A 26,133-nucleotide genomic window follows, 5' to 3' on the forward strand; every position below is an offset into this window, starting at 1 on the left:
GGCTGGGCATTATCAGGTGAACTCATTCAATCCCATAATGCACTGCAATAACAAGTGTACAACCGATGTACGCTCAACGGCTAGATAATACCCATAATGCACTGTGAGAGTCATTGTGAAGTGGTGTTTGCAACTCATTTTACTTCCACATCATGTATTTAAGAGTAAAACTGTAATTTCAAAAGGAAAAAAAATAACCATCAGAAATTGATTGGGTGGTGAAAACAATATATATATATATATATAATTATTTTTTTTTTTGGCAGGAAGAGCCAAGTGTGGAGACTGGAGAGAATGAAAGACCATGAGAACTGCAGACTCACTGCACCTCCAAATCAAAGCAGATGGACTCATTTACAGCCAATTAGCTGCTGCACTTTAAGAATGGCCTCACCTACACAATTAAAGCTGTTACAAAAAACCTCCCCGCAGCTTCAAGAAAGCAACCCCACCCCCAGAGCCCAGATGGGAGGCTGGAAAAGTGGTGCTTGGTGAAGGGCAACAATATAGGAGAGGCCCACAGGCACAGCCAGAAAGATGGAGCACAACAACACAGCAGACAAGAGAACGAGACACACAACGCAACCTGATCTCAGGGTGTGATTCACACAACTCCAGAGTGTTTCACATGATGGAGCTCAAGATATTTTATTGGCTTGTCCTGGTTCTTATAGGTTGGGTTGATTGTGAGATCCACCCTGTTTATGAGAGCTTGCATAATTCTCTTCATTCAGTTTGATCTCTAAACATCAATGCTTACACATGTATGCAGAATGTGAATATCGGCTTTTTGAAATTGTTTGTTACAACTTAAATTATCCAAAAGAATGTTCCAGCGATTTGTAGAACAGGGCCATGCTACTAAAATAGGAAGCACACTTGTGTTGTGTAATAAGGGTGTCTGGACAGATTGTCTCACAGAGAGAATGGAAACCATGCTGGAATGTTGCAGGAAATTTGGGATTATGTGTGAATTCAGTTTTAGAAACACAAACTGGGTGGTATTGTGTGTTCCGGTCTAACATCTGTCATGGATTCAATTGGTATGAATTGATTTCTCTCTCTCCCGAATTCTGTGAAACACGCACATGCTGTATGCATAAACACGCAAACCAGGATATTTTCAATCATTAAGGATCTAGAAACACTAATACAGTCCAGTTCATATAATTAAACGTGGTTCTTCCTACATAAGGTAAGCATTATTATAACTATTGGTAAATTTTGTAGTTCAAACTATCTGAATAAATGCTGTGAAATATAAAAACCGTACAGTTTGTGATGTATTCTAATTAAGAAATACATTAACAAATTATTAAATCATTAACAAACATTAAATAATGTACAAACAAACAGACACAGAATAGAGTACGCAGTTTGCGGATATTCTCCAAAATGGCACTACGGTGATTAAAGACGTTATTTTTGTTTTCACACTTTTCTGTAATGCTCATTTACTGGCAACACTGAAAATGCCAGATTCATGATTCATTTAAAAGTTCAGTAAAACCCCCTGGTAGAGGGCAAATCTGTTTATAACTGACTTGTGTGTGCACAGAACCACATTTACTAATATTGAAAAATGTAGTTTTATATACACCTTAAATCAGGTTTCATAGTAAATATAGTTTATCACAGTGAACTTTTTATGATCGGTGCTGCTTCTGTATGGTGACAGATTGCTTTGTTTGTTGTTTCATCACCTTGCCAACTTCTCATCTTTTGCATCACTCAAGGCTAAGTGTAGCATGTTATGGAGATGGTGGCGCCGATAGCGTTGTTTCAATACTCCTTTTTAACCCCAGCAGATTGTCCTGGCCTCAAATGGACTGATATTGAAGTTATGCTCAGACGCGTTGCTATGCTTACAGTGAGATATGTTTCAGTAGACAGACAACACAGACTTCTTCAGCATTTTTGTATTAGTCTAAGCTCAGTACAGGAATGTAACTGCGGCTCTTTGTCCTCATTCTCGCTCTTTTTCTCTCCTCTAATCAGTCTTTCTATCACTCCTCCAGCCTCTGCTTGACTCCTTTTGTGATGGTCCACTTCATCTCGGTTATAAACACAGCGCAGAACTTGCCATCATCTACACCAATCTTTTACTCTTTCACCCTTCTTCTCTCTCTCACCTCCTCGTCTCTCTGCACTTTCATCTGTTCACTCCTGTTTTAGACGGGTTACTTTGAATTAGCTACGTGTTAGCCTGTTAACAAAGTAAAGTGACCAGGTAGTGTTTGAAGAAACAGATCTATACGTAGCTGATGTTCTGGAAGGAGAAGATTGATTATAGACGTTGCCCTCAGGGAATGATCGCAGTACCACAAATGCCCTCTTAAAAGAGAGAAATAGTTCACCTAAAAGTGACAATTCTGTCATCATTTATTCATCTCATATCATTTCAAACCCGTATGACTTTCCTCTGTGCATTGAACACACAAAAAGACGTTTTGCACTGCTTTCCTCCGTTCAATAAAAAGGTGACTGATTTGGGGGTGAGCTAGAAGACTGATTAAACAGATAATTTTTCATCCATAGTTGTGTTCAAGTGAAGCATGAGCAAAAGTTAACCAGACACGGCATGGAGTGACTGCGGCTGTAGTTGTCACTGAGGCTTTATTGCAGAAATTTCACAAGTTGATGTTTTCTGTGTCTCTGGTTTTGTATATTGGTTTAAAACACCTTGTTCACCTTGTCTTAAATGTTTTAAAACCTGTCTCATTGAATCAGGTTCTTTATTTGGTCAAAAATACAGTAGAAACAGTATTATTGTGAAATATTATTACAATTTAAAAGAATGGTTTTCTATTTTAATATATTTGAAAATTTAATCTGTTCCTGTGATGCAAAGCTGAATTTTCAGCATCATTACTCCAGTCTTCAGTGTCACATAATCATTCAGAAATCATTCTAATATGATGCTCAAGAAACAATTCTGTTTAATATCAGTTTTGAAAACAGTTGTGCTGCTTAATATTTTAGTGAAAACCAGGATTCTTTGATTAATGTAAAGTTCAGAGGAACAGCATTTAATTATTTTTTAACAGTGTAAAAGTCTTTTTTCATCAGTGTTAATCAATCGAACGCATCCTTGTGGAATAAAACTCAGAAACTTTGTAAGTGTATATGAACATAAACCTACCCTGAGAAATAATCATTAGAGTAATAAGTGAAGTGTGACAACTTGCCCCAGTCTCCTCTACAGACTTGAATTCTAAAGGCGTGAAGAATTTAGAAGAACCAAAAGTGTGTGTGTGTGTGTGTGTGTGTGAGTGAGTGAGTGAGTGAGTGAGAGAGTGAGTGAGAGAGAGAGAGAGAGGGAGAGAGAGATTACCAGTCTTCCTCAGTATCTGCTCAGTCATCGTTTTGTCTGCTGCACAGTGTCTACAGTCTGGCTCCAAAAGTCTTATCAGAAGTCCTCTGTGACGTATACAATAACCACACACACACACACACACACACACACACACACAAACACAATGACAGATGCATGATATTGTCTGTTTCAATGCTTTTGACAGGTTTGTTAAACTTAAATTGCTAAACATTTGGGCCGTTAGGGTAACTTTAACAGTTATTCCTCATTGACAGAAGCTCACAGAAAATAGACAACTTTTTGTAGAAGACAAGGCAATAAATAATATTTGGATAAAGCTATACATTTGCATTTCAGTTTGCATAGCATACAAGGAAAACTAACTGGGCTATGCTGAGCCAAACCCAAACCCTCGTAAAAACAGTTTACATTAATGTCTGCTATAGAACCCATTCTGTGAAAGCATATGTGCTTGCATTGCATTATTAATTGCACTTTGACAAAGTGCAATGCACCTTTTCAAATAATAACAATATATATATCATGCCATCAGATTCTTACAGTAGTGCTAAGGCCGCGTGTTTTGCTGGGTTTTTACATATCCGCCCTTTAAGAGCGGCTCCAGACACCCTAATATAACACCCACCCCAACCGAAACGAAAAGCTAAATGTCCATGGTGGTTGGTGGAGCGAGGGCAGAACAGGGGAAGGGATGGAGGGCCTGGTCCGTGAAGGGGAACAGGACCTGGATCATGGCATGGACACTGGAGCGGTGGTGGGACTGGACTGTAAAGCAGGGTGAAAGACCATGGGGCAATGGTAGACCTGGGCAATGAAGCAGTGGTGGGCCTTGGTCTTGGAGCACTGGCAGATTGTGGAACAATAGAAGACCAGGACCATGGAGCAGTGGAGGACTGTGGAACAAAGGTGTGCCTCGACCATGGAGCAATAAAGGAGCTGGACCCAACCATGAAGGATTAGGGAACCAGGGTTGAGCCAGAGACCAGGGTGAAGTCAGCAGAGCAGGAATCCAGGGCGGAGCCGAAGACCACCACGGTGGAGCAGAAGGAGCAGGCAACTAGAACAGAGCAGGTGACCACCACAAGTCAGGAGGCCATGGTGGAGCACTGACATAGATGGACCACCTGGCCGTGATAGTCCCGCCCTTCTAAATAAAACAGCCAATGCTGATTGGTATAGTCACTGTGTTACTGCAGCTGTCATTGGAAACTTCGGTTCTTATAGAAACCTGGGACCTGCGCTTATGACTGCACATACGCATTTTTAATGCTATGTATACTCAATCACCTAGTACCTCAATACATTGCAGATATGCTCACTGAATATGAACCTAGCAGACCACTCAGATCATTAGGATCAAGTCAGTTAGAAATAGGGTTCACTCAAAACAAGGGGATTCTGCTTTTACTTATCATGCCGCCCACAGGTGGAACCAGCTTCCAGAAGAGATCAGATGTGCTAAATCAGTAGCTACATTTAAATCTTAATTCAAAACACATCTGATTAGTTACACTTTTACTGGATGAGCACTGTGCTATGTCCGAACTGATTGCACTGTATTTTATGTATCATCAATTTCTATTCTTAACCGATTTAATTTAATTTTAAATCATTCTTTAATCATTTTAGAATTTAATTCCTTGCTTTTATTATTGTGATTTTTTTTTTCTTTATGTGAAGCACTTTGAATTAGCACTGTGTATGAAATGTGCTATATAAATAAACTGGCCTTGCCTTGAAATTGGCAAGATAAAGATGTCCTGAGTGTCTTTCATGCTGGCCTTGGGCAGTAGGTTGAAATCGCAGGGGGACCCCACACAGCCGTGGGCATTATAATCGTCACCACCTTTCTCTCCAGTTGCAACGTCCTTGGTCTCAACTAAAAAAAAAAAAGATGTAGATGAGTTTGTTTTTTCATGGGAACTGATTTGAAGGATTTTAGCATCACAGTAGTGCAGTGAATGGGTGCCGTCAGAATGAGAGTACAAACAGCTGATAAAAACATCACAGGTGAATTATTGTATCTATTGAATTTACAACTGTAACGGTTGTTTGAATTGTCACAGTCAGTCAAGTCAAATTAGTTTTCGTAAAATAGTTTTTATTTGAATTATACGTTTCCATGAAAAATCATTGACAAATCAATATCATGGAGAAATGTGAGATAGAAAAATATTTATAGTAAATGTTTTTGCATTTACTCACAAAGAACTCAAAAGCATTTTGTGATCCCTTGGAAATGTAGCATTTGCTAGCAAAGATGTTTTTTTTTTTTTTACCCAAAAACTTTTCACATTTCTGGGTCCGCAAACATTTTATGAGCAAATACTAAGTTACTTGATGAAATGCAAAATGTGTGAGAAAGCAAAGCACAAAAAAAAAAAAAATTCATTTTCATGTATTTTTGTCCCTTTATGGACCCCGTATCATTCGCAGACCTGCAGTGAGTATGTTTCAGCTCTACAACACCACTGTTCTGAGATAATTGACACTAATGCACAAACACGCACCTTCACAAGCATAATCTCTAAGGTCAGATGCACCAGCAAAAACAGAAAACCATAAGATCGAGCACAGAGATACTGAAGTGACTGTTTATCAAGATACTCACAATTGCACACACACACACACACACACACTGAAGGAATAAACAAACCACAGTTTGACTGTTTAGAAAGATGAAAGAGCAGGTGAACCTAACACACTTAGGATGGAGATTCTCTTGCTTGATCAGTTTCCTCCATAAACACACACACATACACTGCCCCTGTTGTCTGTGTGAGCAGGTGTGTGAACTATGATAACGAAAGAGATGTGCTGTGGTTCAGTGAGGTGTGGTTTCCTCAGAGGAGATGTACAGGCATTTACATACACACATTTCTCACACACACACACACAGCGTTCAGGACTCACTCTAGCCCTGCCATTTCCAGGTTAGCCATAGCGAGCGTTGGGCTGTAACTCAGGCTTATCTCATCTGAGTCTGTTCGCTTTTTCACAGTCTCTCGGTTCATGGGCCGCAGGACCCCTTCCCTCTTGGCTTTTTACGCCTGTCTGTTTCAGATACACCCGTTTTGTGTCATACGCACCTCTGAACACCCCGAAGGGCTGTGACAGAGAGTTCAGAGGCCACAGGAAGGGCTCGCTCCTCTTTTCACCTTTTTGGGAGAGTTATCACTCTCTCAAATGCCAAAGCTACTGACATTTAACAACTAGAAATGTATTCACATTGACAGGAGAGCATCTAACAAAACAAATGAAAGTGAGCACTAGAAAATGACTAAAGCTCTGAAAGCGACAGTTCACCCGAAAATGAAGATGCTGTCATCATTTACTCACCTTCATGTCCTACCAAACCTCTTTGTTTGTTTTGTTTTCCTTTCTTTATTTCATTTTCTGTTTTCCTTTATTTTTTTCTTCCATCCTTTTCCTCTTTTCTTTTTTCTTTTCTTTTCCTTTTTTCCTTCCTTCCTTCAAAATAAAAGTGAAAAGAATATTCACGCCACGCTGTCCTTTTTTCCATTTTGAAATCTTTGAAATCACGATACTAAATGCCAGTGATGTCAATGTGCATTTCCACATTTTTTTTTTTTTTTATTCTTCTGTTTTTTAGTGCTATGATTGACTAAGTGACAGACATCACTGATACAAAACATGCAAAACATTTATTTGAATGAGATTTGAGAGATATCTCAGAGGGCACGATAATAATGAGTGAACAATGAGTTTTTGAAATGAAATTGCCATTTTTATGGCTTCAGAACAGGAATATCACAGAACTCTAAGAGCTCAAACACAGAGTGAGAGAAAGAAAAAGAAACTAAAAGAAACATCTTCTAATTGTGATCGAAATCCTGGCCAGTGTTTGGAAACGTTAACTGTGTGCTCTGCTACTGATGTCAGACTGCATGTGTTTGCGTGAAGGTGTTTCTATCTGCATCTGTTCCTCTTCACAGGGTGCTAATGAACAGTCAAACCCACCTGGGCTGTGGAGGATATAGATAGATGGATAAAGAGAGAGAGAGAGAGAGAATGAGAGCAGAAAAGTGCAATGCATGCAAAGTATCGACTTCAACATGCACCAGATCTCACTGACATCTGACTGAATGGATCCATCACCAACCAATGAGAGTATGGCTGAAATACTTTGGTCATTAACATCTGAAAACAAAGGATATGTCTTCTTTATTAAAACAATCACATAATCTGATTGAATTTCCTTAAAGTGAATGTTAAATAGAGCATTTTTCGATACAGCTTTCAACTCAAATTGTTGAGGCTGATAAAATAAGTTGTAATGAATTGTTATAAAAGAAAAAAAAACTTTGGACTCTATATTAAAAAATATATATATAAATAAATAATACATACACCGTACACACACTAGTAATTAATTGTTAATTTTATATTGATATTATAGATATTTAATAGTCATTTAGACAGACATATATTTATTTTGTGCATGTGTGTGTGTAAATTACTATTAAATATATATATATATATATATATATATATATATATATATATATATATATATATATATATATATATATATATAATTTTAAAAGAATATAATATAATATAATATAATATAATGGTATTAATCATGTACATATCATGTTTTTATAAAAGCAACTCAGCAGCCTGCAATACAGTGATTTCACCATGGTATAAATGAGTTTGAAGCAGTCCACTTCAGGTTTGTTCCCCAAGAACACTCTTTACTTGAGGTAAAATCACTGTAAAGCACACTTGAGCTACTTGTTGCTTTAATATAGCATAATAATTGTTTATTAATGCCAGCATGCCAAATTCTTCTCCTTGTTTACTTCCCTCGCAGGGGAGAGGGTAGGGGAAGTCGCTCTGTGTCAAGCTCTCCTGACAGTCTGCATCAACAACATCCTAATCAAGACGTGATACTGGGGAGTGCTTTGAAGCAGCCAATCTATGTTCACCGTGTAGTCGCTGTTAATGTTTTTTATTTAGTCAGGGTCCTCTGGTGCACTGCCATCTCTGGGGCTCATAGCAGCATCTGGCTTCCCTGAGGGGAACGAGACGAGGACAGGGCTCTCCTGGGCCCTCAAACCGACACAACACTGACACTATCACTGTCAGCTGTCCTATCTGGAATCAAGAGGGTTGCGGGAGAAAAATATGAGCGATATAAAAATACTGGGCTTGATAAGGTGTTGGGAAAACTTGTGATGATAGAAGAAAGGGACATTTTCATTGCAGTTTTCAATCACATAAAATCAGTGATGTAACCATTAATTGAATTTGTATTTTTTGAATTTTTGAATTTTGATTTAGTTGCATCTGTTTACCCCGTCTGTACTGAGATAATATCTCACCAGTTTATGGATTTAAATTCATAATTAAGGCCGCATGCGAATAAAAGGTTCATGGAAATTTGTTACAAAGCAGTATTGGTACACAGTTTTTTCGCACTCTCTTTGTAACTGGCTCCTCTTCCAGGCACCATGGAATGTAAGTAGCTGTTAATTTAATATGCAAATCACTTTGTTGTCAGTCTGAATGCATTTTCTAATTAAAAATGTGCCATCAATGTGAGTAAAAAAGATTGGGGGCTGGGGGCATGCAGAAGAAGAGAGGACGTGATCAAGGTCTGGTGTAATGAGATATTACTGGGAAATCAGCCCTTAAAGGGAAAGTTCAGTCCGTCATGGTGAACGGACCTGCGGGTGGACTCTTTTAACAGGAACATAAACCGGTGAGCAGAGCAGCATGGGTAATATAATGGGCTTAGTGTTGTGTCTGATGCTCTGGTTCAAACTTGAGCCCACAGAGATAAAAGGAGATGAACAGCGGTCAGTGATGATTTGCGTGTCATGGGTTTAAGGCTTAAGGTACGGTCACTTTAGTCAAATTTTGCAGGCCACAAGGTCCATTGTCAATACAATAACGATGTGTGATGTAAGACTCGCACAGATGCCACTTTCAAACCAGTCAGCTTTCTTCGGTCAATGTGACTAATCTACATAATCAACATGAACTTGTTGCAAAATTTATGAAGGGCAAAACTTTCACCAATAAGCAAATTCCAGATCTTCTATATTCCTACTGATATGCTGGGATATCGACCGTGAAAATTAGCCAAACAACAATAAAAGAGCAGTTCATTTTAAACAAGTTTTTGTGCGCAAAATCCAGTCATTTCAATACTTTTGAAATTTCGCTAATGCGACCACATGACAGATTATTATTATTATTTTTTTATGCAGTTCATTGTACAATGCCACGTTAAGGACCTCAAAACACTTTTAGTGCATGATTTGTAAATTATTACATTTTGACATCATATGACCATTTCCAAATATGGCTTTTTTGACGTTGTAAACTTGCTCAGCAGCGCACCTGGTACACCATTGCACTTACAATGTACAAGTCCTGTGAAACGCAGTTAGGTTTAGGGTAGATATGTTTTTGCAACCTCTCACTGAACAGTTCACTTTATTTAAAATATAATTTTGCAGAAATGTTGCCACGGGCACCTTTTTCCAGGGAAAACAAATATGCTTAAGAATAGAAAGCTGACAGACATAAGGAAAAAGAAAAATGCACATTTTGCATGTATGCCGTGTAACAAAAATTTACCATATTAACCCTTATATTCCAAAAACACCAAAGTTATTGTAAAATAACATTAAAGGAGTAGTGTATTTCTTTCAAAAAGTGAGTTTTTTTTTTGTTTGTTTTTTTTACATCAGTGGTCACTAACAGCAAGTTTCCACAGTTATACTCTAGTAAATGGTATTTTGATGGAAACTACTGAGGTGAAAACAACAGTTCTACAAGTAAAAAAAAACAATTCACAACACTTCCACAACTTTTACAAACGATATTTAATGGGAAATAAACCTGAGGTAGACCTCCACCCCACCTGCAAGTCATGCTATGGAGATAAAGATAGGAGAGGCGTGTGGGTGAGTGTTTGTTTTGGGGGTGGGGTGTCAACTCAAGCAGGCTTCCATGTAGCTAATTTATTTACAGATTTAATTAGACCGATTGAGCCCTCACAGTTCAGAGAGAGTGAGTGAAAAAGTGAGGGAGAGAATGGGAGGAAGAGAAAGAGAGCGAGAGAGAAATGTTGCCAGCGCTACACTACTTTAATTACTCTCTCCTGCACCAGATCCCCTCTCACTGACGTCTGGGGAAAAGCTTAATTAAAATCCTCATTATTTTACTTTTAATTAGTTCCCCCCTCTTTTGTTTCCTTTCACCATATGGCCATGTTCCGTGGTCAAATTAACGTAATTGAGCTAATTAAGCCGATTGCCTTAATTATTCAAAGCGCTCTGATTGGACGAGGAGCCTGCCTCTCTCTCCTTCTCTGACATTCTCTGCTCTGGGAAGTTCACAGTTGTCAAGTCTGTCTCTCTGTCACTGAGGCCCTACTGATTCACTGCACAAGTGGCTCATTACAAGCTAACACTGAGGAGACATGTTCTAGAAAACCATCTGATGGAGACCTGAGGGAGCTCATGACAACCGACCGCACCCTCCTGTGATATGAAAGTCTAATGAGTTGATATTACATCCAGGATCATGAAGCAGAGAGCCTGATGTGAGTGTTGTTTTGTCGAAACATTGAGACTCTGCAAGATGGAGACCAATAACACTAGTCTATTAAATGCTCCGATACCTGTCAGAGCCGTGGCCAAGCATTTAGGAAGCAGGGTGCTGTGTGCATTTTGAGTTAAGCTCAACTCAATTCCTGTTCCCTGGTTACGACTGTCAATAGACATGTCAAAAACAAAAATACTAGCAGTTAGCATGCATGTTCCAACCAGGGTTTCCTATTTTTAGCGGACCCCCACCTGCTGTTAGCATTCCATTGACTCCCATTCATTTTGGTGTCACTTTTGGTGACAGCGAATAACTTTACATCTGAGGCGTTTAAAGACTCCATTTGTCCATTAATTATTTCTAAAGAAACACAAAAATGTATAAAAGGCTGCATTACCTTCTACCTTACGTTATGGTCCCGTAGAAGCAGTTTTTGTAAAAAAAAAAATAGGCTAATGATTGCGTCATAACCAGCGACTCTGTCACAGTAGATAAATGACCGTATGGACAGGAGGAGAAGCTCGCAGGAAATCTTTTACTGTTTATGAGGCAATCGGGGGGGATGTGGAGGCATAAAGTCAAGGGAGATAATTAATCAGAATACTTAACAAACTTTGCTCCTTTACACGCTTGCCTTCTCTGCAAGATTCGGTGGGTGATTCAGATTTCTCTTGGCACAGCGATTAGAAGACTTACATGTTGCTCACGTGACATCTACGTCATCAAGCTCCGTTTGAGTCTGAGCAGTACACCCATAGACCGTAAAAGAAATGGATACAGCGACCCCATTGGAACTCAACTGAGACAATTGAATCCCATTTTTAGCGTTTTTTAGCACTTCCGTTTCTGACGCACAGACTCAAACTAAGCTTGAAGACGTCAGCAACCTGTCTGACAGATGTAGATCTTCTAGTAGCTGTGCGTGCAAACTGCCATTGTTAATCTTGCAGAGACGGTGAGCTTGAGCGGGGAGTCCTTTGTCGTGAGTGAGCAGGAGTAAGTATTCTGATTAATTATTTTGTATAGTATTTTAAAATGTAACGCCAGTACGCCATATTAAGTTAATTGCCTGCGAGCTTCTCCTCCTGTCTGTACGGTAATGCGACAGAGAGTCGAGTGGTTATGACGCAATCGTTAGCCTATTTTTACAAAAACTGTTTCTACGGGGCCATAATGTAACATAGAAGGTAATGGAGCCCTTTATACATTGTCGTGTATCTTTAGAAATAAATAATGGACAAACAGAGTCTTTAAATGCCTCAGATGTAAAGTTATTCGCTGTCAAAGTGACGCCAAAATGAATGGGAGTCAATGGGAATGCTAACGCAAGTGAAGTTCTGCTACAAGATGGCGGCACCCGGCCGACTTCAACTTCCGGTCGACTTCCTTGCCACCTGAGTACACCTCACCTCCTGGAATTGCGTGCTTCTTATTGACTTCATTTTTCTCCGTTGAATCCAATCGCTGTGTCCATTTATTTTACTGTCTATGGTTCCAACATGTGTGTGCAGGAAGAGCGAGAAAGTTTGAGACGCCATGTAAAAGTTAGCGGCAGAAAGAAATAACTTATTTTTAGCAGAAGGGGGGGCTAAAAAAGAAACTTTACATCGTGAAGGCCTCTACTCTGAGGCTTAGTGGTTCGCATTCATGCTCCATCAATGCCATGAGGCTAATGATGCGAGTTTGAATGCAGATCATGTCGCTTTTTTTTTTTTTTTTTTCAGCATCACATCCTCTCCTGTCTATACTATCAGAATCTGTAAAAGTCCCAGAAAGCCCAAAACAAAGAGAATGTACTGAGGTTTGGCAAGGCTGTGGTAGAACGTTGTGCTACGAGGCTTATGTGGTGTGAATTTAGCTCCCATAACTTCCGGTTTACACACTGCTGAGATATGGCTTCGCGGTTAGTGCAATACAAAGATAGCAAACAACTTAGCATTTTAGCACTTCTGCTTACATCATCCTAAATTGGCTTTTTAGAATTTACTTTTGTTGAAATGGTTTTTTAGAGAAACCAGTGTGACGCTAACTTTTGGACTGGCCTGCAAAAAGAATCACAGCAGCACTCTATACAATGGATGGGAAATTTTCAGAAATTTGCTGTACTCCGTATAGTAAAATCAACAATTTAAGGTGGAAAAGTCAAAAGATGAACATTTGAGATTTGTCAGTGAACAGGGGCCTGTAGCATGAAGCTGATTTAGCTGGCTAGCCAGGTAAATTTCAGGTTAGTTTGCACCAATCCTGTAGCCTGACTACGTCAGACTTCCTACTTCCGCTCAATTTCATTTCGCTTCTGTACTCAGTCTGATACAGCGTGAGAGCTTTCTGTTTGCCACCGGTCTGAAAACAGCCGGGCCAATCAACGAGCAGAGGGCGGGCTGAGAGCCGTGACGTAGATGCTAAGCACCGAGTTTTAAATTGTAGGTTAGAGAAATCGAAAACCGAAACGACCGCGGAAATGGGAAACGAGACACGGGATGCAATTCGCTCTGTTATGGAGAACATTCAACTCTTTTTCAAACTGAAGCCAGAACAAGAAGAGTGTTTAACAACAGGTTTACAGTGGAAGTTCAATCATAGATTTGAGTTCGATGCATGATGTCTGTGCTTCGATGCGGCTGTACAGGCGCATAACATACGTCATAACTAAACGTATCTGATTGGCTTACGGGTAACCAATGATTTTAAACTTCAGACAAGCGCCCCCTAGCGAGAGAGAAAACACTTCTCTATTATGCCATTCCAGACTCTGTCTACGAAGCAAAGTGAAGTAGCAGAGTCTGGTATTACCAGGCTACCAATCCTGGGTTTTAGGTACCACATAAGTGGCTTGGCTTTTAGTGGCATTCATTGCCATAGTAACTTATACTCCACGGCTAACCTGCTCCGGGGCAGTTATGTTCTGGGTTAGAGATCTCAATCTGAAGGTGGACCAATCAGATGTGAGAGAAGTGATGCATGTCTGACTGACACAAAGTCACTCCTCCGGTTTATCTTGCTCCAAATTAAAGGTCACTTAAAAAAAAAATAGAAGTCTGGCTTTAATGATATTTACGGAGTCCTTATATGATTTATTATTATTGTGATTCGTATTATTATTTTACACAAAAGAGATTTTAGTTTAACAGTTATTATAAATCATATATTTTAAATAAATATTAATGTATACAGATCATGTAATATAAATAAGATGTAGTATCAAAAGATTGCACTATTTAAAAAAAGAAAAAATCCGACCTTACATGTTCGAGTCTATATTTCCAAATGTATAAACGAAGTTAAAAAGTTTAACTTGTCACTGCACTGATAGAGCAAAATCATTTTATTTGTCCTCCCATTTTTCATATGAAGTTAAAATATTTCACATTCTTCAATCTCTTAACCTTTAGCAAAACCTTTTAGTTTTGTATCTGGCTGGGTCTCTCGCGAGAAGTAAATCAAACCTGCTTTGTGTTGCAAGGCTCGTGATTGGCTGTTTGCCAGTGATGTCACACACGCGCTCCACAAACTCCAAAAAGGATCAAAGCCTGAGTTGACGAAGAAAGTTGATGATCAGCAAGCATCATGGTACCAACAAAGCCGGATTGGAGAGGTTTGTTTTTGTCAACTCAAAACTAATCCTGTAACTCTGAATTTGTTCAGCTACCATCATGGTACAGGCCCCCGGTTTGTATGGCTTAGCATTCATAGCATACACCTTCTGACATGTGTGTGTATATATAGTGCTAATGAGAATATGAGTTTGTCATTTCATGTTTACGCATCATTTCATGACATCTTTATATTGTCATTATCGATTAAAGGAGAAAATGTAAAAAATTAAAAAAGTGGATGCTATAATATTAATTGAAACTGTGAGCAAGAAATATGTTCTGATACTTTCCAAGTCTGAAATTGTGTACTACAGTAAGTACTACATTTGCACTTAGTACTACGTTTGATAAAGAAATTCACGACTGTTAAAAGTATGTTCAATAGTTTGTTCAGTTTGAAGGACACTATGAAGGACACTACAGGACATGGATGAGGAAACTTAACCACATGACTCCAGTAGCCTATTTAATATAAGTGATATGTCAAAATGAAGGAGAAGAAAATGAGTTGAGGCTCTAGTGATATTAATGAGTTTAATTCATAAAAGTTGTGGTTTGCACATGGATGTTCGCTGGTATAAAGCATGTGAGAGACAGAGACAAAATTGCAAAAATTTACTGTTACATAATTTGATTATGGTTAAATGGCAAAAACGCATTTTAACATCACAAATGACATTAATCACTCAGTTTAACACTTTTAAATATGACAATAAATATATGAATACACATGGAGGAATTGTGTGTGTATGTGTATATATAGAAAACATATTATTAATTTACAGAAGTATTGTGTCATCATATCTACTTGAACTTCTCTAATACACATGACTCAAGTTTTGTCTGTGTTTGATGATGTTGCAGGGGTTCCAAATAAATACATTCAGTCAACTAAAGTGAACTTTAATAGATACCCCATCCTCACATTGTGTAAGAACCCTGTGAATTGGGACGCAGCTTAAGCCATGGTACCAAACAGTTAGCGTAGCACCACGGCTAAACAAGACTACAAGTTGAGCCATGGTGCTTGTGCAGATGGTGTCATTTCCTGTTCTCTCTATACTATGGCTGCATCCGACATCACATACTTCCCTGCTATTTAGAAGGTGAATAACAGTATATGACAAAAGTATGTCCGAATTCACAGTACTCATAAAAGAGTAGGCATAAGTCCCAGGATGCCCTACTACTTCCAGCGAGATTCTGAAGTGCACATCTGACGGACACTTCACTGTCCCATGAGGCCATGGGAGAGGATTTAGGTCATGTGACAATGACCGCACGGAGGATGTGGTTCATTCATATTACACACATTCATACTCTATAGAACATCGTTTTTAGTAGTCGCCAAGTCATAACTGCTCGAGTATATGATTTCAGATGCAGCCGGTCACTACAAATGATTAGTGATGGGTAGATTAGAAACTGAAGTCCATTACTGATTCCAAATTACATGACAAAATTAGAATTAGTAATGTAATCTGTTACACATTTCAGGTGACTACTTTTCCATTACTTTTGACCTAGTTTGTCACATTGATGTAAATATGATAATCTTATACCATATTGATATAAAAATACAAAGAGAAAGAAAATATATAAGTGGTTGGCTACCTTAGAAAGGAAAATGTAAAAGATTAAAAAAAAAAAGAAGAATTATAGGGAGAATCAATAAATTATGAGTTATGTATTTCTGTTGTGTGGATATGTAATCACGAAATCAAAAAATGAGTCTGATTTGAAAATGTAATAACAAATGTAATACAAGTTCTTACTTTTTGGAATTCCTGAAACTTTAACATTATTTTAATAACATTATAATTGTTATAATAATTAACCCTAAACTACCTCCATAAATATAAATGTTATATAAAAAAAAGCGTCTGACCTCATGCCCTAAACCTAACCTCAAAATCTGATTGGTTGATCGAATGTTGCTCTAGGACCAACAAAACGTTGTTTGAAAGTATTGTAGTATTGTAGAAGTGTACTTGGTGAAATTACAGCAAGCACTGAATAAAGTGGCGGAAAAGTTGAACAAGTGAATGATTTTAAATGAAAGACAGCGTGTGACGTACAGAAATAGTGAGGAAAACAAAGCGTTTCTAAATGTTCTTAGTTGTTCGCTGGTAAAAATATCCACACTCTTCTCTTTCCCACTTTTTCACAGCATGAAGCATGGAAACTCAGGCAATTACACTCATTTGCATGTGTTAATATGATTAATTAGTGAGTATCAACACCTTTTCCATGACAGAAGCAGCAGAACAATTCATACACCTGCAAACTTTTTCTGATAGAGGATAATGCCTGTTGACTAAGAGGCTTTTTTCTCTTTCTCTCTCTCTCTCAGAGCCTCTAATTGGCATGTGAATATGCGTGGTTAATTAGGAATATGCAGATGAAGCTTGATTGGTTTGAGTGCAGAGTGTAAGCACGGTGGGATTCAAATTGTGCCGAGGTTTTGATTTCCTTACTTATCAAGATATGAAGATAATTGCAATTGTGATCATTTGCATACGTTAATGAATTTGCCTGATGCTTTTCAATCGAATGTGAAATAAATAATTGATGCAGTATCAGCACCTACACCGACATCAGGGATACTTTTTTATAACTAAAGCGCATTAAGGTGCCATTTTGGAGCTAATTTAAAGAACGTATCACCACATCTTGCCAAGGCTTTATGAATTTCAAGGTGCTTTTTCTGCCTTGAGACATTAAAATGAATTAATGCAAATTATAACAAGAAATTAATGCTGAGTGGGGTGTGTGTGTGTATATATATATATATATATATATATATATATATATGCGTGTGTGTATATATGATTAATTTAATTAATTGCATTTAATTAATTTTGTTATATCAAATGCATTTTTATTTGCAGAAATAATTTTAAGCAAAAAAAAAAAAAAAGGAATTTATTGGTTATCAACTTTATATTTAATTGCAAAAATCTAAAGAATTACTACTGAAAAAATAAATTGCATTTTAAAATAACATAAATGTGCCATCAAAACCAAGATGGTAAAAACTGGGGAAGAACTTTTTTATTTTTATTATTAATTTTTAGAAATGCCAATTATTTCTCTCTAAAGCAAGAAGAGCAATTTCCCGCTAGTTTAGAGGTGGCTTGAAGGGCAGGAGGTTGTGAGAAGGGAAAAGGGGTGAGAAAGTTGTGCTGTGTACTTTAATTGCAACATGGTAAACATTTAACGTGTTTGATTGTTTTGAGGCAGCGAACGGAAAGGAGCGACTGCCTCTTAATTAACTAGGCAGCAGATTAGTCCTTATTAAATTCAAACACGGGATCAGAGCAGAGTTCAGCCTCCCCAGTGCAATCGCAGCACAGATACGGCACTCACAATGAACTTACACACTCCATGCTCACATTTAATTGCTTCTGTAATGGTCCGAGCTCAAGCCCTATTCATACTAACCCTTTGGGTAATCAGGTTTGCGCCGCTGAGAGCAAAGCTAATAACTAGGAGAAAAATAAAAATAACTAGGACAACAAATTCATTCTTGGCAGCTGGGTTTTGTAGGATTTCATATTTATTGGATAATTACACCTTAAATAGACACCACATGTTGAGCAGATAATCCAACCGTTACAGAGAGTATTGGTATAAAAACGTATTTACAGTCAAAGTCAACATGAAATCAAAATTGGCCAACATTTAGTTTCTGGTGTTAAAGTGAGTCCCATTTACCGCTCGGTGCAATCTTGCGGGCGAGATCCATGTCTTGCGATTGGTTACAGTTTTGCATGTGGTCGAAAATGTTCTTGATATGGACTTCGCCCAGGTTCAAATTGGTCATGCATATTCAACGCATTTGAAAGTGATTCTGTCTGAGCTGTGCTTAACCCTCTGAGGTCTAAGGGGGTTTTGGGGGCCTGGAGAAGTGTTGATATGCCCTGACTTTTTCAGTTGCTTATAAACATATACATGGCTAAAGTCTGAAAACACTGTATTCAGTACAAACTGGGATAAAATAATATGTATCCTTTTTAAATCGTGTATGTTTCAGATTATGGACAATAATGGGTTGTAAACACGGTTTCATCTTGACTCAAAAGCATCAATTGCTTTCAGCTGAAGCCCTCTCACTGAGGTTAGATGTGAGAGAGGCAGGATATCCTGTGAGAAAATAGAAGTCACTTCTGTTTTCAGGGGGCAAGAAAGCCACAATCCACCAGAGTTTCATATGAAGTCAAATATAAAGACTTGTTTCCCTCGCTCTCAGCCCAAACTCGTTCTCCCCTCTCAAAAGAAACTTTTTCATTTAAGCCTAAGAATTTAGGCTGTAAAAATATAAGTGCTTTAAAGGAGGGGTGTGTGGAGGATGTCAGTGAAGAGCTGGGATTGGAAGGACACTGGAGGGTAAGCAGAGAGACAGAGGAAGAAGCAGTCCTTCAGCAAACCTACAAGACAAGATTGGTTAAACTGCATGTTTGTCATCTATGGCAACACAAACTCACATTGTAATATGACCTTAAAGAGTAAAACTCACTTTCTGGTCCGGTAGCACCGGGTTGCTCTGCAGGTGAGGATTAAGGAGTGAAGCTCCTGGCCGGTCGTGTTCGCAAAATAGTGTGCCGTTCACATAGTGGAATCGGTCACCGGGGACCAACTGGTTTCTGCACGTTGCACAGGAGAAGCACTGGAACAGAAAAGAGAGAACCGAGTCAATTTAATCCAGTGGCGTGTTTTAAGTGCTGAGTTATTACACATGTGTTTTATTGAAGCATGCAGCGCTGCTAGCCGGGGTTAGCATTTAGAGAACTAACTGCTCCGGCTCAGTGCTTAAAATTATTTTTTAATGTTTTAATTCTTGTGCAACCAAGGTCAGTTCCATCTTAAAAGAAAGAGCATCAGGAGAACATTATAATGAGAAGCTGTAATATATTTAGGCTTGGCCCAGAAAAATAAAGGTACCATACTGCAATATGACAAATAAATAAATAAATATTCACATGTTTAATTCAGCTCTGAACATCTGCCATTTAGAAAGCCATTAAATATAGCACTCAAGTTAAAGTGAAGCACAGCCAAAAATTACAAAATCTGCCATTTACTCACCCTCATGTTATCCAAACCTGCATGACTGCTCTTTTGTGGAGCATTGTCTTCATTTATCGTCCATTTAAATTAAACTCAAAAGGTGTCCAATGCCATTTTGGACCCCATTGACTTTTAGTGTGTGGACAAAAACATTCTTCAAAACATCTTTTTGTGTTTCAAGAATAAAGTCAGTCATACAGGTTTGGAAAGACATGAGTAATTGACAGTATTTATTATTTTTTGGGTGAACTATCTCTTTACAATGCTGTCATGGTCATGCTTCACATAACCAACCTTGAGGTGGTAGACGTTGCCCTGTGCTCGCATGACCATTTCACTGGCGGGAATGGACTGACCACATGCACTGCAGGCCCCTGTGTGCCCAAACAACCTGGAAAACACAGAACACACAAATGAAGTAGAAGAAACACATTGTAGATCCTGGTTTTGCTTTATTGCAAGAGCGCAGCTATAATGATCTCCCACAGAGTTGACACAACAGGCTTAACATTAAATGATGGCGTGTGATGCATCTAAGACGGCATGCAGCGTCTCTGATGTTCTCTGTGGGAGCGTGTGAGAATGCATCTGCAGAGATCATCAGCACCCGGTGGATGCAAATGAGTCCAATGCAAATCAACACAAGAACAAAATGCTTGTCAGCATAGCATGACAACTACAGCTTCAGACAACTTTGGCTAGGCTATTTGAATTGCAAATGACTGTGGAGACTCTTGCCTCAAATGGTCTCATTATCGACTTGCGTCTTTGTTATAATGATTAAGATTTCAGATGTGGTCACTACTAAATGTGGAGGTGAAATAATATGGGTCTGTGAGTTAAAAGCCTTTTTCACACTCATTAACTGTTAAATCTAAAACTTAAACCCATGCATGGTGTTTCAAGAGTGTAAGAATTTGTTATTTCCATTCATAATTTGCTTTTAGGCCATCCTTAAAAATATTCTTGTTTGCCGTAACCCGATTTTGGACCGACTCTATTTATTTTTTATTTTGCTTTTAGTCCGACTGACATGCCGTTTGTACATTTGCGTTAAGACTGACCAATTATTATTATTTTTTACTCTTCAAACAACTAATACAAAAGCAATAAAAATATAATTATATTTTATTGAGTATTGTAAATGGATAAATTGCCTAGGCCCACATACAAACGAAGACTACGTTCTTTCTTTAAAAACCCTGTGACGTCATCTATGTTTACACGGATGTCACTCTATGGCCTGTGCGTTCGCTTCGTCTCAGACTCTCATTCACTGTCAGAGTCAACGGTTCGCGCTTGGTAATGATGGCTGCAGCTGCATTAAACAAAAAGTTTGCGGTCACAGTTCAAAGTCAGTTTGGGCACCATAATACATCTAAAACATTCATTAGAACAGCTCGACACCGCTTTAACTTGGCACGAAGTTCTGGAAAAACTGTGCCCAGATCTTTTCCCCATCCCTTCCCTTCTCCCATCTAGTCTAAAACTTCAAAAATCTATTGCGCGAATCAATTTGACCAACCATCACAAGTTTCGAAAGTTTTTTTTGGAACACGCGCAACTGCAGCTTCAGACACACGCATAACAGCAAATAATACTTCTGCACAGTGGTTCTCTTTTTACAACAGAAATGTGAATTCTGCCGGTATTCATGCATACAGATACAGATTCGGGCTAGAATTGCCTACGTATGCGTTTTTGTTTTGTTTTTTTTTTAATCGTAAACACAGCCATGTTGAAGCCTGCAGTAAATGTTTTGCATTATGACGGTCCACTCTGCTTATTGTTTTTCAAGAATTTTGCACTCCTGTTTGTCGTTGTGCACGTAACTTCACGCCAATAAATCATCAGAAATATTAGTCTTTACGAATATATTGAATCTTTACATTCATCCTGCCCGTTGTCCTTGGCGTGGATTTATCTATATTTGGTGTTATTTGCTGTATAAAATGCATCTAGACATGCAAAATCGATTTTACAATCGATTCAATGAACACTTTTCACTCAAATCAAAGCGTTGGATGCAAGTAAAACTATAAAAGTACCTAATTTATTTTCTTCTCACCTGAAATTCATGCAATAAACATGTTTTTGACAAAGATTTCAATTTGTTTGTGGTCTATGGCCTGCATCAAAATCAGGTTTGTAATGATGCGCCCTAAGGCACGGGTTGAAGACCCAGTCAGTGACGTCACAATATGCTAATTTGTTCAAATTCATACCGACGTAATCACCATCACCAAAATTCTCTCTTTTTTTTTTTTACATTGAAACTTGAAAAAAATTTTTTTTATATATAGACCTACCTACAGACCCTTTTTAAACAAAATGTTTACTGTTACTGCAAACCAAAATATTTTTAAGGATGGCCTTACAGTACATTTTGTAGACCACCTGAACTATTTATGGTTCACTAAGTATAAGGTGACTCCACAAAGCACTTGATTGGTGAAATTAGATGCTTAGAAGTTATATTAGTGGAGTAAAAATTATACGATCAAACAATATAGACTTTTTTTTTTTTAATGTTCTGATTATTTTAATATGGTTTTCTATATTTTCAACCCTGTTACTAAAACTAGATACAGTCTAACCAATGTAAAACCTTGCTTTTTTTGTGATCGTGTGCATTTTTAGCAATAAACATTAAAAAGCATCACATTTTAACAGATAATAGTCAAACAGGCTTATCCAATCCAAAAAAATAAATTAAGTAAAATGTAAACAGGGTTACAAATGACAGGGTTGAAAATGTTGCCCGTGTCAAGCTATACCAGCTAGTCTGGGACCAAATGCTGGTTTGCAGTAACTGATAAACCTCTAAATCACATTAAAACGATCCAAAAAATGTGGTTGCAGCAATGCAATTTGTGTAAAAACTGAATTTTTTTTATAAAGCATTTATTTATAAAAGAATCAAACTAGGTTTCCCCTTTTATGTCACAATTATTAAAATAATAATAATTATTAATAGTAATGGGGAAATAAATGACAGGTTTAGACTACATTTGATAAATTTTGTGATTATATTTCGTTCAAGAGTTTTACTACAGTAAGCTGAATATCAGTGCAGCAGATTATGTCAATATGATTAATTGCCGGATGCAATTGAAAAGGTCATGATCTCTTAGCTAAGAGGGGGCATACAGAAATACTGTTTTAAAAGAAGCTACTTATGCTCAATTCATTTTGTCATCTATTATCAGTTGATTGAATAGATCTACTGTAACACAACGAATCTAACGGTCTCGGGGTGTTTGGTGTTGGCGCGTGCGTCTGACCTGATGTAGTCTGTTCTGCAGAGGATCATGCCTCCTTTGCTGTAGCAGGTGGTCCCGATCTCTCCCAGCTGAGCCTGACAGCATGAACACTTGAGGCAGCTCGTGTGCCAGTAGCGCTCCATGGAGAAGAGCAGGAAACGGTCAGCGATGTGACCCCCACAGCCTGCGCACGACCTGGACGCACACACGCCGCCGGTAACCTGACTGTTCACCATAGCTACAGCTGGAAGGAGGCAAATGAGAAAAACAGCTGTATCAACTTATCTAACCTTGTATGGTTATTAACAACAAACTATATGGTATGCAAATCAGTTGATTTTAATGATGAATTCTTTAAGGCAGAGGTCAGCGTGAAGGGACAATGAAGGGGACGTGGCTCTCCCAATTCAAAACAGTTGTATTTTTTTTAATAGAAGCGCTTTTAAAAAATAACTTTTCAGTACTTCAGATACATGAATACATGTTGACCAAATAGTCATCAAGTGCATCCTAAACTATACATTAAATGATGCCGTGTGATGCAAATATATTGGTCAACATTGAGATACATGACAAATATATAAGTTAGGGTGCCAAAGTAAAGACTGAACACTAATAAAGCTTGTGATTCATTGTTTTTCTATGTTTAAGTAAAGCTTGGATATCAAAAATGGCTTATTTAACATCCTGCGCATCTAAAAACCCAACATGAGGTCTGTGATTAAAAAAAAGGTTAATATTTTCCATAAGCAAATCATTAGAAAACGTAACTATACACACACACATACATACATACATACATACACTAAAATGTCAAGCAGTGTAACAATAATAACAAAAAATGCAGTCAGGGATGTTTAGAGGATGAATCATTCAAAAGACTATTTAAGGATCACAGCACAGCCTCCAAAAACGAATTAATCTTTACCCTTTAAACCACTAGGTTTAATATTATCCCTTTTTCTTGTATATATTTTAATATTTTGTTTCATTTTCACATAGCCACATCCGTTACTCTGATATTCGAAAAATTAAAGTAGACAGTTTAGTTGCATTTAATTTGATTATAATTTTTTATAAATATAAAATTCACTTTTCTAAAAATATGTGCTTTTGATTATCTAGAATAGATTAACTATAACCTGTAAGTAAAGAATATTTGGACACCTACCACAGCAGCAGGATTACAGTATTATCTTGATGAATCCACACAGCATTTCAAGCTTTATATTCTCAGCTCATGCGCTGAAACTTAGTCAGTTTGAGTGTATAATGCAAATGTGAACTCACGGAAGGCGACTCACCTTGAAGAGCTTCGATACTCCAGTGAGTTGTTACTCTATATAAAGTAGAAGTTATCCACCCCAAGACCTCGCGCTCTTATGACTGTCCTCTTCACGCCCACATTTTACAGTAACAGGGCAACACGGTTTGATCAGCGTCGCTTTTCTGGACAGTGAGTTACTGGCTCCGTTGCATTGTGCAGCGCTCCAGAAGAAGAACTCGAGAGCGCGTGGACTCGAAGGCAGGTTTATTCCGTCAGATGTTTCATCGAGTGAAGCTGAAGCTCACAGACTCGTGAGGCGGCGAGGGGCTTTTTATGACTGGCGTGACGTACCGCAGCTGTACACTTCACCTTGATAGGTTTGATCATTTCGAGGCGTGGCTTCTAACATAATAATCAATATTAGCCTGATACATATTTGTCCGTCACGCATATTAAACATAATGCATATTACATTTCTTTATAAAAAAATATAAACGCAACTATAATTTAAAATGGAGAATTAATCTTTATTCTCAAATAAAACAGATAACATACGTAGGAATTTATAAAGTAACCCTTATGAAAATTAACCATTATTAAGTAAACGTTACACTAAAGTCACGTGCGTGTTTACAGCATAATATTTACCTGAGGACAAACTCACGTGCAACTGAAGTTCAAGAATTTTGAAAGTTTTCGCTTCTAAGAACTGGTTTAAAAATCTTTTTTTTTTTTTTTTTTTTTTTTTTTTACATAAAGGTAAATACACACATTTACAGTTCAAAACAGATTACAATAACAAGAGATATAAACAATATACAAAAAGCCAGGAAAATAACCAATTTTTTTAAATTAGTTTAATTAAAATAAATTAAATTCAAGAAGAAAGGAAGAAAAAAAGTAGAAAAAAAAAATCCTGCCTCCCTTATACATACAACACATAGTCAATAGCACATTAAATATATATATATATATATATATATATATATATATATATATATATATATATATATATATATATATATATATATATATAAGCATGATTATTATATTTCGTGCACAACGTAGACTGTTTTAAGGCTTTAGCTTTCCTGGAAGAAGAGATAGGATAAAAATAACATTTCAAGTCTTTACAAAAAATAATAAATTTAAGCAATAATAAATTTATATAATATATAAATAATTATATAAATAAGACATTGGGTGTTCGCTGAGATTAATCTTTATCAAGCTACTAAGGGTAGGCCTATTTATTAATGAGTGTGTTTACTGTAATTTAATATGTCCTAAATTCAGTCATAGTTCATCTTATAAAAACATGGTAATTTAAACCTAAATATAATTATAGTATATTAGCCTATATAATAATACATTTATTTCAGCCACATTATCTGCATTCATAACCTCACATACCTCTCGTATAAGAGAATGTCAAGGTGACAGAGTTTACACCGTTTATGAACATCTCTGTAAAATCACCTGAAGTTCTTGTCGGTTCCACTTGAGGCCAGTGTTGTAGAGTAAAGAAGACGAACCTTCATCTGCCAGTTGATTTTTAAATTCATAAACATTATTTGAGCATTTGACACATTGCCACATTTGGACTCTGCTGCTAGACCAAGCCTTAATTTATCCAAATGTGAAATTATATATTTTTTCCCCTGTTTAAGTATCAATATGCATATTCTAGCTAGCTAACTTTTTGCTGTTGTAAAAGTTAAAGGAGTCAAATGATGCTTTTTTTAAAGATCATTATTTTGTGTATTTGGTATAACAGAATATGTTATGTTTTTTTTCAAATGCTGTACATTATTGTAGATCCTCTAAGCCCTGCATCTCTCAAACACAATGTTTTCTACAAAGTCCCTCCTTCTGACAAGTGCAGTCTGCTCTGATTGGCCAACTGACCCAGTGCATTATGAATGGCCGAACACTACAAGCACTAGTTGGAAATGTAACGCCCTTTTACATGATAGCATGCTTCATCTTTCAAAATAAATGTACAGTTAATAA

General features: G+C 37.5%; 1 protein-coding gene across 2 annotated transcripts; it reads right to left on the reverse strand.

Moving 5' to 3' along the window:
* Positions 1-18,398: 18,398 nt before the first annotated feature.
* LOC113070988 (LIM domain transcription factor LMO4) lies at positions 18,399-24,456 on the reverse strand. Of its 2 annotated transcripts, none has more exons than XM_026244342.1 (5): positions 24,158-24,456; positions 22,875-23,097; positions 19,885-19,981; positions 19,040-19,189; positions 18,399-18,950 (listed from the first exon to the last, which is right to left on the reverse strand). In XM_026244342.1, the coding sequence occupies exons 2-5, from the start codon at positions 23,087-23,089 to the stop codon at positions 18,942-18,944; spliced, it is 471 nt and encodes a 156-aa protein (XP_026100127.1). In that variant the 5' UTR covers positions 23,090-23,097; positions 24,158-24,456; the 3' UTR covers positions 18,399-18,941. The 2 variants fall into 2 exon arrangements, with proteins under 2 accessions (XP_026100127.1, XP_026100129.1); XM_026244344.1 differs by lacking the exon at positions 24,158-24,456 and adding an exon at positions 24,025-24,108.
* Positions 24,457-26,133: the final 1,677 nt, after the last annotated feature.

Source organism: Carassius auratus, unplaced genomic scaffold (genome assembly GCF_003368295.1).
Source record: "Carassius auratus strain Wakin unplaced genomic scaffold, ASM336829v1 scaf_tig00005608, whole genome shotgun sequence".
Taxonomy (NCBI): domain Eukaryota; kingdom Metazoa; phylum Chordata; class Actinopteri; order Cypriniformes; family Cyprinidae; genus Carassius; species Carassius auratus.